Here is a 14,265-nt window from a genome sequence, read left to right on the forward strand (position 1 = left end):
AAAAAATACATATTTTTTTCAGCCTTAAAACAAACAGAAGTCCTGCCATATGCAACAACTTGGATGAACCTGAAGGACATCATGCTAAATGAAATAAGCCAGTTACAGAAGAACAAATATTTCATGATTCCTTTTATATGAGAGAGCTAAAGTAGTCAAACTCATAGAAATAAAGAATAGAATAATGATAGCAGGTGATGGGGGAGAAGAGAATGGGAAGTTGATGTTCAATGATTATGCAAGATAAGTTCTAAAGATCTGCTACAAGACATTGTGCCTATAGTTAATGCTGCATCGTGCACTTACTTGAAAAAAGTCCACATCTTATGTTGTGTTATTACTATAATACATATATGCATACATACATAAGGAATTAAAATTGAGACTGACCAAAGGAAAGAGAGAAAGAAGACAAAAATTACTAATATCAGGAATTAACTGGGGGATAGCAAAGACTTTACACAAGTAAAAAAAATATATATTTTTTTTTTTTTTTATTTATATATATTTTATTTTATATATATATATATATATATATATATATATATATTATATCCATGTAAGAGAGAGAAGACTAAACATCTATCAATGAAAGAGGACATTAGAGTTAATTTAACACCATGGGCTCTAAAACTGGGGTTTGTTCTATAATTTGGGGCTCCTATTTATTGTATGACCTAGGGAAAACTATTTAACCTCATTTTGTCTCAGTGTTCTTCAGCAAAATGGTTTAATAATAGTAGTACTTACCTAATAAAATTGTTGTGAAGATTAAATGAAGTAATCTGTAGTGTTTAGAATTGTGCATTGCACAAAATCAAATTCGGTAAGGGATTATCATTGTTGATGTCTGTATTACTCTCCTTGCAATATCTGAAACTAGGCTTTGGTTCAGTCTGAATATAGTAGAATTTGAATAAGAATAAATGTACGGTGAAAGTAAAGATTATGTTGTTTTGTTCATACAATTAAATAACCTTTAACTTCTAGGTAGAAATTGAGGTGGTCCCAATTGTGATTAATTAGCTTTTTCAAGAAAAGTCTAAATTGTTTAAAACCTTTATAATTATGAACTTTATTTTGAATTATTGCCTTTCTTAAAATTTTTATGCATTCTGCATGGAGTCTTAGAAAGAACCAAATTTTGGAGATAGGAAGACCAAATATATAAATTTGATTAAGATAGTTAATCTCTATGAATCTTAGATGTTTCATCTATAAAATGAGAATGGTAATAGACTCCTTCTAGTTTTGGTATAATAATTTGAAATAAAATAATAATAAATGTATCATTTTCAGATGAGATCGGGTGCATTCAGGGTGGTATGGCCGTAGACAAATGTATCATTTTCACCAGCATGCTAGCTTCCTTAAAGTCAAGACTCTCTTTTTTTTTTTAATCTGTGGCATATTGCAGGGTCTCTTCTAAGAGAGATATCCAAAAAAATACATGCACCCCACAAAAAATATTCAATACATGCACTCAACACATACACCGAGCAGTTTACATTATTAAAATTTTGAAGAAAGGGGCATGAGCAGTGCAGAAAAATAAAAGATGTTACTATGAGGAATTCAATAGCAGGGAGTACTAATTATTAAAAGTTTCCATATTGCAAACGAAGAGTATAGTCTTTTTTTTTATAAGTTTTGTTTGGATATTTGGTTGGATTTTGCTGTTCATTTACAGATATAATACAGTACTACTGTGATCATGTTTAAGTATGTAAATAATATAATCTGAATTCTATATTAATTTGAATATGCTTTTATTTATATGGTGTGTGAAATTTTCTTTTAAGAAAAAGAAAAGTTAGGGCAAGAGCCTCTAATTGGGGAGGAGGGAGGAAAATTTAAACAATAATATATCACTGTGGTCTATATTTTTTAAAGAGTGAGAGTGATTTCATTGCTTCCCTTAGAAACAGATTTTGGGAATATAACAAAAGAAATCAAAAAGTATTATACTTTAATAGCTGTTTACTATTATTTAATAAGATGAATATCTTTTTCATAGAAGAAATCTTTTCACTTTTATAGATATGAAACTGTGGTGGGCAGACCAAAACTTAGCTCAGCTGGGAACCTGCAGCAAAAGAGATGGAAGAAACCCCACTGTCCTGCGAAATAAGACTTCTGGGGTTGTTCATATGAAAGTGTATGATAAAGAAGCACAGCAAGGCAAGTCACACTGTAATGAATTTGTGCCACTTTTTGAATATATAATGTTCTCTTCTTTTCATATTATTTTCTCAATTCAACAAGTGAAAGGTTTGTATTTTGCTTCTAGTTAAAAAAATAAATAAATAAATAAGGAGCAAATGCTCCTTATTACTACAGAAGAAATGCCCTTAACATAAGGTATATAATGAGTTTTCAAAATGTTAGCAAGGGCTCCCAAGGGATCTTAATTTGTCAGGTCTTCAAAGAGGTCTTATCTAGTTCTTGATTTAAAAATGTAAGAATGAGAAAAATAAATCCCAGCCAGATACAGACAGTGTATAATTAAGCCCCGAAACTGAAGGAATGAGGGGATTTCAAATGGACTATGTCAACGTAAGAATTTTGCATCCAAAAGCACTGCATTGTTTGGCTCTAAGCATTTTGCTTTTTTGTTTTTGCTTGTCCAAATGGTGTGCAGTGAAATGGAGTGAGAGAACGAACAGATGGTTTACATAGGTGGACTTGTCACATTGCCCAAATGGCAATTACTTTAGAGATGCCAGCCAGGACAGCCCCACACCTGCTAGTCCTTTCTTAGTTCTTGCTTCATGACCCATGACATTAGCAGAACTCTTTTCCTAGAAAAAATATTTTTCTGTATTTTGCTTTCTTACTTTAGTCTCTGCTATGAAAATCCTTAGCTTCACATACTTTTCTTCTTAGGAAAAACATTTCAAGAAAATGTAAAGGAATTTTCATCTGAAGGATTTGGGCATATAGACCAAAGCAGAGAACAGTAGAGACAGAATTAGTGAACCAAGAGGATCACTAATTCTGAACATAGGTAACAGCATCAATTGACAGAATTTATTGGCAATACCAATTGGGAGCCATACCTGCACATCCAGACATAAAAGGAAGACCAGATTCATGGTTGCCTTCCCTGGACAGAGCATGGGCCAAATTCTAGTATGAAATCATTCCTGAAATTTCATGGAAAAAAAAAAGAAAGAAAGAAAATAATTGCTTTAACAAACAAACAAACAAACAAATAATTAAGTGATTACTGGGCTCCTTTCATGGTTTAGAAGACACTAATACCCGTACTTTATGCACAAATCTGTATTTTCTCTCTGATTTAAAAAAAATTAATTTTTAAAGTCTTACTTATTTATTTTTTAGAGAAGGAGATGGGGGACAGAAAGAGGGAGAGAGAGAGGATCTCACGGCAGCTCCACCCCTAGTGGGGAGCCCAACACGAAACCAGATCTCACAACCCTGAGATCATTACCTGACCCAAAATCCAGAGTCTGGGGCTTAACAGACTGTGAGCCAACTAGGTGCTCCTCTGACATTTAAAAAAAAAAAAAAAAACTATCTATAATAATGAACAGGAGCATTTTGACTAGCAAATCTGTAATCAAAATAATTTTTCTGGCATTCAAGCCATGGGGAATAGATTATATCATTGAGAATAAAACATTGGTACTCAATAAATAAAACACCATGACATTTTTTTGTGGATTTTAATAGAATATATTTGCAAAGTATAAAAGCTTATAGTACTGTGGTAAACTTTAGTTCATAGTCTGTACTTAATGTGATTATATCTGAAAACATATTAGAAAATACAACAGAGGGAGAGATGTATTGCTTCCAAACAAGACATGCAAACATTTATTCCTTCTTTTTCAAAATATGAAAAAGCACATGGTTTGCTTGAAATTGTAAATTAATATAATTTATAGAGTTTTCCCAGATACAACACCAAAAAGTTTATTGGAGGAAAACTTTTTTGTATTATATTTGGATCACTTTTTTACTCATGCTAACAAAATTTTCCTCATCTTGTAAATGTTTAATCCTACAGGTAGATTTGGGTATTTTACATGTTGTGAAAGTATTCCTAACTTGACAAGGACCTGTAATACTTGGGAATTAATGGTATAATATAACTAAGCTTAAAATTCAGTGCAAATACTATTTTTACTAAAAGAATGTGCTGATGAAAGCATCTGTATTAGAGAGAATCACATTAACAGAATCATGGCAGGTACCTTAAAAGCTTCATTAGTATGAAATATGAGCAATTTAGAATTATTTAAGGTGTTAACATTACTACCTCTTTGGATTTCAAAGTACAATTAGCTACTTCATTTATCACTTTTGACGTAGATCACTAAAGAGCTGAGACTTCTCGTTAGTCAAGTGGACTCTCTACCTCCACTGGGGAATTGGGGCATGAAGTTTGAACATCAGTCTCATTGCAAAATATTAAGCCAAGCTGGTATTTCAAATGTGCCAGATAATCACTACCTAAATTACTGTCTTTAAAACCACTCTAATATTTTTTCCTACATCAATTCATTGTTGGTTAGGCAAAGATACTTATTGCAAATAGTGACTCATTTCATCTTTTTTTTTCCCTTTTTCTCCTCTTCACTAGTAGAGACTAAACAAGTGATACATGAAATGTATATTGTACAACATAATTGTTAACATAGGCTAATTATATTATTTGTCAAAAATAAGTATGGTACAATATACTGCTATTACTGCAATTATATTTAAAAATGCAGTTCCAGAAGTTCCTTTTCTTATGTTTTTAACATATATTTAATATCACCAAGGTTATAGAACCCTATTTTTCTTTTGTGATTTCATTGTCTTCCTAATCTATTTTTTTATTAACTTCAATTTCCTCATTTCCCCTTCTTTCCATTTGATGTTTCTTCATGCTCTCTAGTTAAAACATTTCTTCTCAATCTCTTCTCAGCTTTTCAGTCTTTATAGTAGTTGAAATAAATCAATATCAAAATGCAAATTTCCATAGCTTGGCATTGCATTAATATATGTTTATGTGTTTTCTATAAACTATAATATGTATAAGGTCAGTATAGATTATTATAAATCTGAAAATATAACTCTTTCATTAAAATAATCAGAGATCTGAAATTTTATCTTAGTATATAAGTCAGCTTGAGGAGCTGAGGGAATAAGTCAATTCATCTTCATTAGTTTATATAGGAGATAAAAGTAGTGATTTCACAGGGCAACCCTAGGCCTAGCATGTGGCCTTGTATAGGACAGAGTCCAGCATTGACTGAAATGGTAACTATAGGAAATGAGCAGAGTTTGGTAAATCTCCAGATGAGAAATCTCCCAAGTTGGGAGTATTTCACACTTCAAAAGTGACAGAACTCACTACAGCTTCAATTGAACAATTAAATCCCATCAGACTATTTTGAATTCAGGAGATGAGAAATAATGAGCTGCATTGGTATTTTGAATTTTCCATAGAGCACTATTGATATATAGCTTTCATCACACTTTGTAATTCTCACTGGATTTATTGCACTTCATATTAGAGCTTGAACATCCAGTAAACGGTACTGCATGTCCTCGAATAATAAAAATGTTGTAAAAATGGGATATTTAATGAACTTGCTGGATAAGACTGTAAATTTTTTAACGTCACACTACCAGCTTTAATTAGCACATTGGGCCTAGTAAATTCAATGGAACATCTTTATAGAATGCCTACCTGTGATTACCTGACTAATATTTGTCATTGCTGCTACTCAGGAATAAGGAGAATTAATATGCCAATTAATTAGATGACTCTTACGGGTGTGTTTTAAATATATTTTGGGAGAATTATGTTCCTAGGAATAGCAAAATTTATTTCCTTGCTTTAAAAATTATTTAAATATGTATATACCTCCTTTCTTTTAATGGCATAATCTTCACATTGAGTTAGTGGTATAATTTAACAGCTATTGATTTGACACATTTAGATAAAATATTCTTGAAAAGGAAGTAACTATAGAGTTGAAATGAGATATCATAATAAAAATCATAATAAAATATTTCCTAGTTTCTGTGATCTTAAAATATTGCAAGTCTGACAGCATTCATGACAAACCAATTTCACTTGCTTTTCTGTAGCCCTGAATCTTCTCATGCATTGTCATTTGCTTTTTAAAAAACTGTTTCTAATTATTTATTTTAAAATTTATTTTTTGAGATCTAATTGACATATAAAATTGCACAAGTTTAAGGGATATAAAGGGCTGATTTGATGCATTTATATATTACAAGATGATTACCACCTTAGCATTAGCTAACCCCTCTATCACATCATATATTATCTTTTTTTTTTTTTTTGTGGTGGGAATAATTAAGATCTAGTCTCTTAGCAACTTTGAATTGTAATCAAAGTTTAATTGATACTATAAATTAATTATAGTATTGCTGTGGATAATCACTATGCCACACATCAGACCTCCATTTACTTTTTTTGGGTGGGCAGACTTCAACTGCAATATGCCATTTCAAATTATTCAAAACAGTAAAACATCATACTAACCTCTATGAAGCAGCTGCATTTATAAATCAACAAAAGTATAAATATTTGTTCAAATTATTGCTATCAAATGATACTCTTTTTATTTTTCTTAAGTATTTCTTTTGCTTGTTTTCCTCCTATGCAGGCAGCAATTCCTGCCAACTAAATAATGGCGGATGCTCTCAACTTTGTTTACCAACATCTGAAACCACAAGGACTTGCATGTGTACAGTGGGATATTATCTCCAAAAGAACCGCATGTCATGTCAAGGTATAAGGTCTTGGAAAATTTAATTCTGATGCATTTACTTTATCAATGCAAATTTTAGGCAACAAAAATTAGTTTAAAAATAGAAAAAATAATATTAGTGTCTTATTAGAACAATGGTTCACTGCTTAGTCTCATATATGTAAGATTGTTACCATCTAAAAAGTTTTAAGTATTACTGCTCTTTAAAGGTCATAATTAGTTATTTTCCGGAACCGCAGTTTATTATCAAACTTTGAAGCAAGCCCAGTAGAAACTACTTTCAACTTGAATAAGCAAGGGCTGAAGTAAAAAGCAGTGACTGGTTACTATTACGATTCAATCTGAATTCAGTTATTCTTTTAACTGTTTGAAAAAAAATACAAGAGAAGTGGTGAGGGCTTAGATTTGGTTAGCTGAGAGAGAAGATCATTGCCAAAGAACTAAAACCTAAAACACCCATCTTCCTATTTCACGTTTCATAGATTCTAGTGCTTAGTTCCAAAGAAATTTGATTCTAGAATGATCTTTTTATCCAATGATCATGACTTAATTTTACTAAAAAACATGTTTCAACCTGGGGTGCCTGGGTGGTACAGTCAGTTAAGCCTCTCACTCTTGGTTTTGGCTCAGGTCGTGATCTCAAGGCCATGGAATCTAGCTAGCATCCAGCTCCATGCCCTCTGTTCCCACCCCCACACGTGCGTGCCCACTCTTTCTCTCCCAAGTAAATAAATCTTAAAAAAGAAAAAGAAGAAGAAGAAGAATAAGAAAATATGTGCCTAAAAACATGTTCTGGCGTATTAGAAAAATTCATAAGTATCAGCATGCAGACTTCTGGTAATCAGCTTTTATGTCTGTGCATATTTTAGAACATACTTTTGAAGCTATAACAACAAGGTATTAGCAAACATTAAGTACTTGGTATGTTTTTAGTGTTCAAAATGATTTAAGAAGATTAACTTTATTATAAAACTAACAACTCTGTAGCTATGTAAAATCATATATACACTCAAAGTTTATCATATATAAGCAATAAGATAATTGGATATTAGAAAAGAGGGGGTGAATTTTGGGTTGTGAGGCCAGGTATGTTTTCCAAAATTATCTGCCTCTGTGTTTATGAAAGTATGGTTCCCAGACCAGTAGTGCCATCAGTACTTGGAAACTTTTCAAAAATTCAAATTATCAGGCCCCTGGGTTGGGGACCTCTGTAATCTGTGTTTTAACAAGTCCTCTAGAACATTCTGATGCATACTCAAGTTTGAGAGCCACTAATCTATCTACCTTTCCACTAGTCAGAAGTGTAGTATTCAGTTAAAAATTTAAAAAAGGCTAAGGAACATGTTTTATGAAAAAATTAAGACTTTGAAATAATGTTAATAGAATGATTTTAATTTTAAATATTCTCTTGGGGCTTTTTTTTTTTTCTTCCTTCTTTCTTTCTTTCTTTCTTTCTTTCTTTCTTTCTTTCTTTCTTTCTTTCTTTCCAATTAGGTATAGAGTCATTTCTTATGTACTCTGTTCATGAAGGAATCAGGGGAATACCTCTGGAACCAAGTGACAAAATGGATGCTTTGATGCCTATATCAGGAACTTCATTTGCTGTTGGGATAGATTTCCATGCAGGTAAATAGTTTTTTATTCATGACTAATGTATGATGTTTTCACTTGATTTATTATGCCTGATGGCAGTATATCCTTTCCCTCTGTACTCTGATAGTCAAGATGTGGAATAAGAAAGCAAATTAGTAATGAATATTTAAGCCTAATACAAATTGTTCTAAGTATGTTTTCCTGAAAAAATCAAGTAAAAATTTCCTAAAGTATAGCATTTGAATTGCAAGGACATTAAAATGCCATGATTGGCATTTGGTTTCTTCATTTTTATTTGTAATTTTTTAAATGACACTTTTACTTTTATTCAATTACGGATATAAAGATATACAAAACATTTTGATTGACTATATACATATAACATAATATAATTTAAAACATTGTCGGAATGATTATCTATTCTAATATAGATAGTAGCAAATGAATTCCAAATAAGTGAACAATTATAAATGCTGTGCCATTTAAATTACTTTTGAAAATGGTATGTATTATTTTGGAGTCAGATTTTATCTTATCATCTTGTTTTAGCAAATGTTGAAAAAAAGATCAGACACTAACATTTTCCTGTAGCTAATATAAATGTCTGATTGGAAATTGATGGTAGACACTGCCCAATTTATCGAAGAAAATGTGTTTTGTGTGTGTGTGTGTGTGTGTGTACTAATTGTTAAGTTCAGACATAGTATAAACATTAGATATGCTTCTTGGATTTATACTTAGATCTATAATTCTACATTTGTGTGTCTAAACTTATAAAAGCAAATTTCTCTACCTCTCCTCGAGCTAAATCATATGCTTCCTATATTAAGGTTTTCATGCTGAAGATGTACATGTATGTTTGCAGTATTTTTTCAGTACTTGTGGAGACTTAATTTTATCTAATGTTAAAAAGCAGGTAGTTCTTTGATTTATAATCTTAAAAAAATCTTTACGCATCAGTATGTGGAATTCTGGTTGTAAGCTTTTTTTTTTTCCCCTCAGCTATAACACATTTTGTTTAATCATGTGTTAATGAAATTCCTGGCTACAATGTAATGAATTACTGGGGATCTTCAGAAATATTTCAAAGATGACTTTTCTTAAGTAAATTTTGTATCAAATGTTTGGAATCATATACAGGCCAAACTTCCTACATTTTAAAAAGGACCTTTCTTAAAAGGAAATTCAGACAAATATAGTATATTTTGTTGAGCAAACGTAAATTTTGCGAAAATCACAATGTGATTTTTGATCAAGCAAGGCTGTTTGATCAAACCTCATTATACACGGAAGGCTCACTATCCTACCATGCATAATCTACCCTCCCTTTTAATTACATGCATCTTATTCTTTAGAATTTCATCATATAGGATTTAGTCAGTGCAAAACTAAGAAAACTTGAACTTCTTGAAAAGATGTCATGTATATATGCATATCTTTTTTGTAAGTACACATAATCCCTTGTTTCAGCTGTTATCACGTATTTGATTCTTTTAAAGACTTCATAATGATTTTTGGAAGTATTTGAAAATTTCTGTGAGGTATGATATTAAAACATTTGGTGTTGTAAATGTCCTGGTTAGATCATTAGTACCTCTCTTTTTTCTTATGGGTAAACTGATTATTTGCATAAATTGCATTCATTCTCTGAGGCTTTATAGTGGCCGCAAAATGGTTAAGTTTTGTAGAATGTACCACGACAGAGGATATTTTTATTTGCAGAGAATAGTACTCTCCCTATTTCTAGATTCCCAATAATAATATCATAATAAACTTATTTTGCATCAACGTAGTTTTTCCCCCAGAGAAATTCTTGGTTGTTAGTCAAAACTTTGTGTTCTTTATATCATATCTGCCATATTTTTAAATTCAATTCCTAGGAAGAAATTGTTTTTACAAAATCTATTTCTTCTTAATGTATAAGGATGTAGGCATATAGAATAGTCATATAAAATTAGAATGTTCAAGAATGTATCTAAATCCCTATTGTTAATCAGAAAACAGCAATGCAAAACTTACTTTGAATCAGAGGGTTGGAGACCTGGGGCCAGGAAAACATATAGTAGGAAGAGGCAAGACTTTTGCAACAACTCGGATTCTGGTGCCAGTTCACCCTCTTACTACCCCGTGATGTAAGTTACTTGATATTTCTGAGGCTCAGCTGCCTCACTTTATGGGGCATGGGAATATTAAGATTAATGTATGCAAATGCTTGGCCCAGTGCCTGGTATATATGGGAGCTGTGAAAATAGTAGTGATACCTAATAATAGAAAGTAATAAATTGTAAAAATACACATATGTGATATATGTGTGTATGTAATATATATGTGTTTACACACATACCCTGGAAACTGTATTTCAGCTTCTAATTAGAGAAGATTTCCTTTTGTGTTCTTTTGACTATATTATACTTTCTGTTCAGTGATCTGCATAGAACGGTTGTTTCTTAATTTCTTCGGTACAGAGAGAGTAGGTTAGTAAAATTCCCTAGTAAAGATGGATTTAATTATGGTGATAATGAACAGTAGGGAGAGTAGATTTGTGTGTTTGTTTGTTTTTATTTTTTACAGATCAAGAGAGAGATCACAAGTAGGCAGAGAGGCAGGCAGGCAAAGAGAGAGGGGGAAGCAGGCTCCCTGCTGAGCAGAGAGCCTGATGCCCAGCTCGATCCCAGCACCCGAGATCATGACCTGAGCCGAAGGCAGAGTCTTAACCCACTGAGCCACCCAGGCACCCCGAGCAGATATTTAAATATTAAAAAATATCACCAGCTATTTGAAGTCATTAAATGTAAACCTAGGGGCCAGCAGACAGTACATAGATAAGGAACCAAGTAAAACACTAGTGATGATGATGGCAGTGGTAGTAATAAGAGCCTCCAACCACTTCTGTGCGTACCTTTTGTGCTTCGGTCTATTTCATAATCTGGTCCTTTACTAATTGTGTTTTATGAAAATGTATTAGGATCAGAAAAGGTGGCAGCCACTTGATTTATGACACCATTAGATACAATATATAAGTTTTCTGGCTTTGTTGAGTGAAGTCCCTTCATGGAGGAAGGAAGGCAAATGTCTAGATTGCTCCTGAACAAAGGAGAGAAACCAGTTTTTGGTGCATCAACTTTTTTTTTTTTTTCCTTTTTCACCATGGCCGTTATGTTTTACCTGATCATAAGTTCTTTCACTATTAGTTCTCTTTGCAGATATTGTATTTCTTCTTTCATTAATGGGCATTCACTTCTGTGACATAATCCCTACTTTAGGAATCTATCAAAGATAAAGATGACAGAATGGAAGGGCACAGTAGATCCTTATTCTAAACAACAACAAACCAAACAAAACCTTCTCATTACAATTAGGAGATGGTGTGAAGGAGAATCATTTCTTGAGTATAACCATTATAATTTATGTCATAGGATTTTATTACCACAGTTTTACAGGGATGAATACATTGTTCAAATCTGTGCATTTCATGAGGATTAACAGATTTCAGTCCTGCTGGCGTTTGGTCCTAATGAATTAAAGTTTTCTGCAGTGAAAGGATTTCTTTCACCAGATGAGGCAATTCTGGATAGTATCCACAGGAGAAAGAAGACCCTGTAGCTAGGTTTAAAATGTTCAAAGCATTTTTATCACTTCACTGGAAAAGTCCCTTCCACTGGGAAAAAAAAAAAAAAAAAAAAGCTTTGAAAATCCTTGCCCACTGGGTCATATTCCTCCTGATGAATGAATATTGAATTTGATGCTTTGAAGAATATGTTTTAAGAGAAATTCCTCCAAAAAAGGCCTATTGCTCCAGTTAGTAATGTGATCTTCAGTAAGTAATGCTCTATCCAGTCTTCCCCTCCCCCCCTTGAGGGTATTTATGCATTTTTATAATAATCACATAATAAGATATTGCTTGAAGAGAGAGGACATTCTATTCAGAGAATAGTTATTATTATTATTATTTTTTTGAAAGTTGTCACATTTAGCGTAAAGAGACTTTACAGTGTGGAGTGGCACATACAAGATCTTTCAAAGAATGATTATTTATCTGAAAATTTCAAGCGTATATTCCTGTTTTCATCTTTTATCTCTTTTGTTCAAATTTGAATCATCCAACTCAATATTAACAAAAGTTAATTGCTATCTACTAGGTGTAGAATATCATAGCTAAATTTCTTTTTCTTTTTTTTTTTTAAAGATTTTATTTATTTTTTTTGTCAGAGAGAGAGAGAGAGAGAGCGCGTGAGAGTGAGCACAGGCAGATAGAGTGGCAGGCAGAGGCAGAGCGAGAAGCAGGCTCCCTGCTGAGCAAGGAGCCCGATGTGGGACTCGATCCCAGGACTCTGGGATCATGACCTGAGCCGAAGGCAGCCGCTTAGCCAACTGAGCCACCCAGGCGTCCCATCATAGCTAAATTTCTATAGAGAAAAAAGATAAACAAGGAATAGTTTCTGAGGTAATGCATGTGTGGATGATCTGTAGGGTTTTTGTTTGTTAGTTCTGTTTTTTTAAGAGAGCATCAAAAATTATTATTTAGATGCCATTGCTTGGCATTCACTATGGGGAATGTTTTCATGCTTTTTTACACCGTCACATAGTGATCTGGCCATTAAGGCAAAACATTGAAAGAACTTTTCCTTTTAACTTCTGTTAAAACCCATGGAATATACAACACCAGGAGTAATCCCTAATCTGAACTATAGGTTCTGATATAAACTATGGATATACCAATTTAGGTTCATCAGTAGTGACAAATGTACCACTTCAGTATGAGATCTTAGCAGTGGGGGAGGCTGCATGTGTATGAGAGGAAAAAGCACATGAGAGTTTTCTGCTCAGTTTATCTGGGAATCTAAAACTATACTAAAAAATAAAGTCTATTAATAAAATAAAGTGAAAGAGAATGTATGACAAAATACTGTTGCCTCATTTACACATTTAACTGTCACCTATTTATATGAAGTAATCTCTCATTAATAGTTCCACAACATTTACATATATTGTTAAATGTTAGAACTAGAAGGAACATTTGGTACCATGTAGTAGCATTCCCTCTTGTTACAGATAAGGAAAATGAAACCCAGAGAGATCAAGAGGTTATATGGTAATTAAATAACCTATTTCCAATTTTTACACTATGCCATCTTATACCTATAACCACTAAAACAAAATTTTATTTGGACATTGTTGGTATTACTTGATAAACTACATTGCACTTCTGCAAATTTGTGCTTGTAGAAGATCATATTTTATTTTGATTCATATACTGAATCATTGAATCATGTGACCTTAAATCCATTTAAGAATTGAAGCAGGTAGGGGCACCTGGGATCAGTGAGTTAAGCCTCTGCCTTTGGCTCAGGTCATGATATCAGGGTCCTGGGATCGAGCCCCACATCAAGCTCGCTGCTCAGCGGGGAGCCTGCTTCCCCCCCAACCCCCACCTGCCTCTCTGCTTACTTGTGATCTCTCTCTCTTTCAAGTAAATAAATAAAAACTTAAAAAAAAAAAAAAAGAATTGAAGCAGGTGACACTCAAGTGAGAGTCTCTCCCTTTCCCTGGAGGCTTAGAAGACAGCTATTCACAAAAAATTTTTAGTAACCATTTTGTCACCAAACAAGACCACAGAAGAATTATAAAAGGAATTCTTTTCATGTCAGTAACAGCAATAACTTAAATATAATACTGTTGCTTTAGGACATTTTTTCAATTTTATGAAAACCATTTCCTTGGCTACAAAGTGAATTTTTAGTACTGGTTCATTTTTTTCTAGTTCTTGTGACAGTGAACCAATACTATTTTGTGTTGTCATTTCAAACTTGCTTCAAGACTGTATTTTCAAATCATGTGAGCATTTTGTATATACTTGTACATGGTCAAGGCTAGTATATCTTTCAAGAGGCAAAGTAGTAACTACCACAAG

General features: G+C 32.8%; 1 protein-coding gene across 1 annotated transcript in view; it reads left to right on the plus strand.

Annotated features, from left to right (window-relative positions):
- Positions 1–14,265, plus strand: part of LRP1B (LDL receptor related protein 1B) — a 1,927,222-nt gene that overhangs the window by 1,395,946 nt on the left and 517,011 nt on the right. The window contains exons 33-35 of the mRNA XM_032856138.1: positions 2,041–2,181; positions 6,657–6,782; positions 8,256–8,387. Coding sequence (XP_032712029.1) covers positions 2,041–2,181; positions 6,657–6,782; positions 8,256–8,387 — 399 coding nt within the window. The remainder of the gene's footprint in view (positions 1–2,040; positions 2,182–6,656; positions 6,783–8,255; positions 8,388–14,265) is intronic.

This window comes from Lontra canadensis, unplaced genomic scaffold (assembly GCF_010015895.1).
Source record: "Lontra canadensis isolate GAN:19392208 unplaced genomic scaffold, GSC_riverotter_1.0 scaffold11, whole genome shotgun sequence".
Taxonomy (NCBI): domain Eukaryota; kingdom Metazoa; phylum Chordata; class Mammalia; order Carnivora; family Mustelidae; genus Lontra; species Lontra canadensis.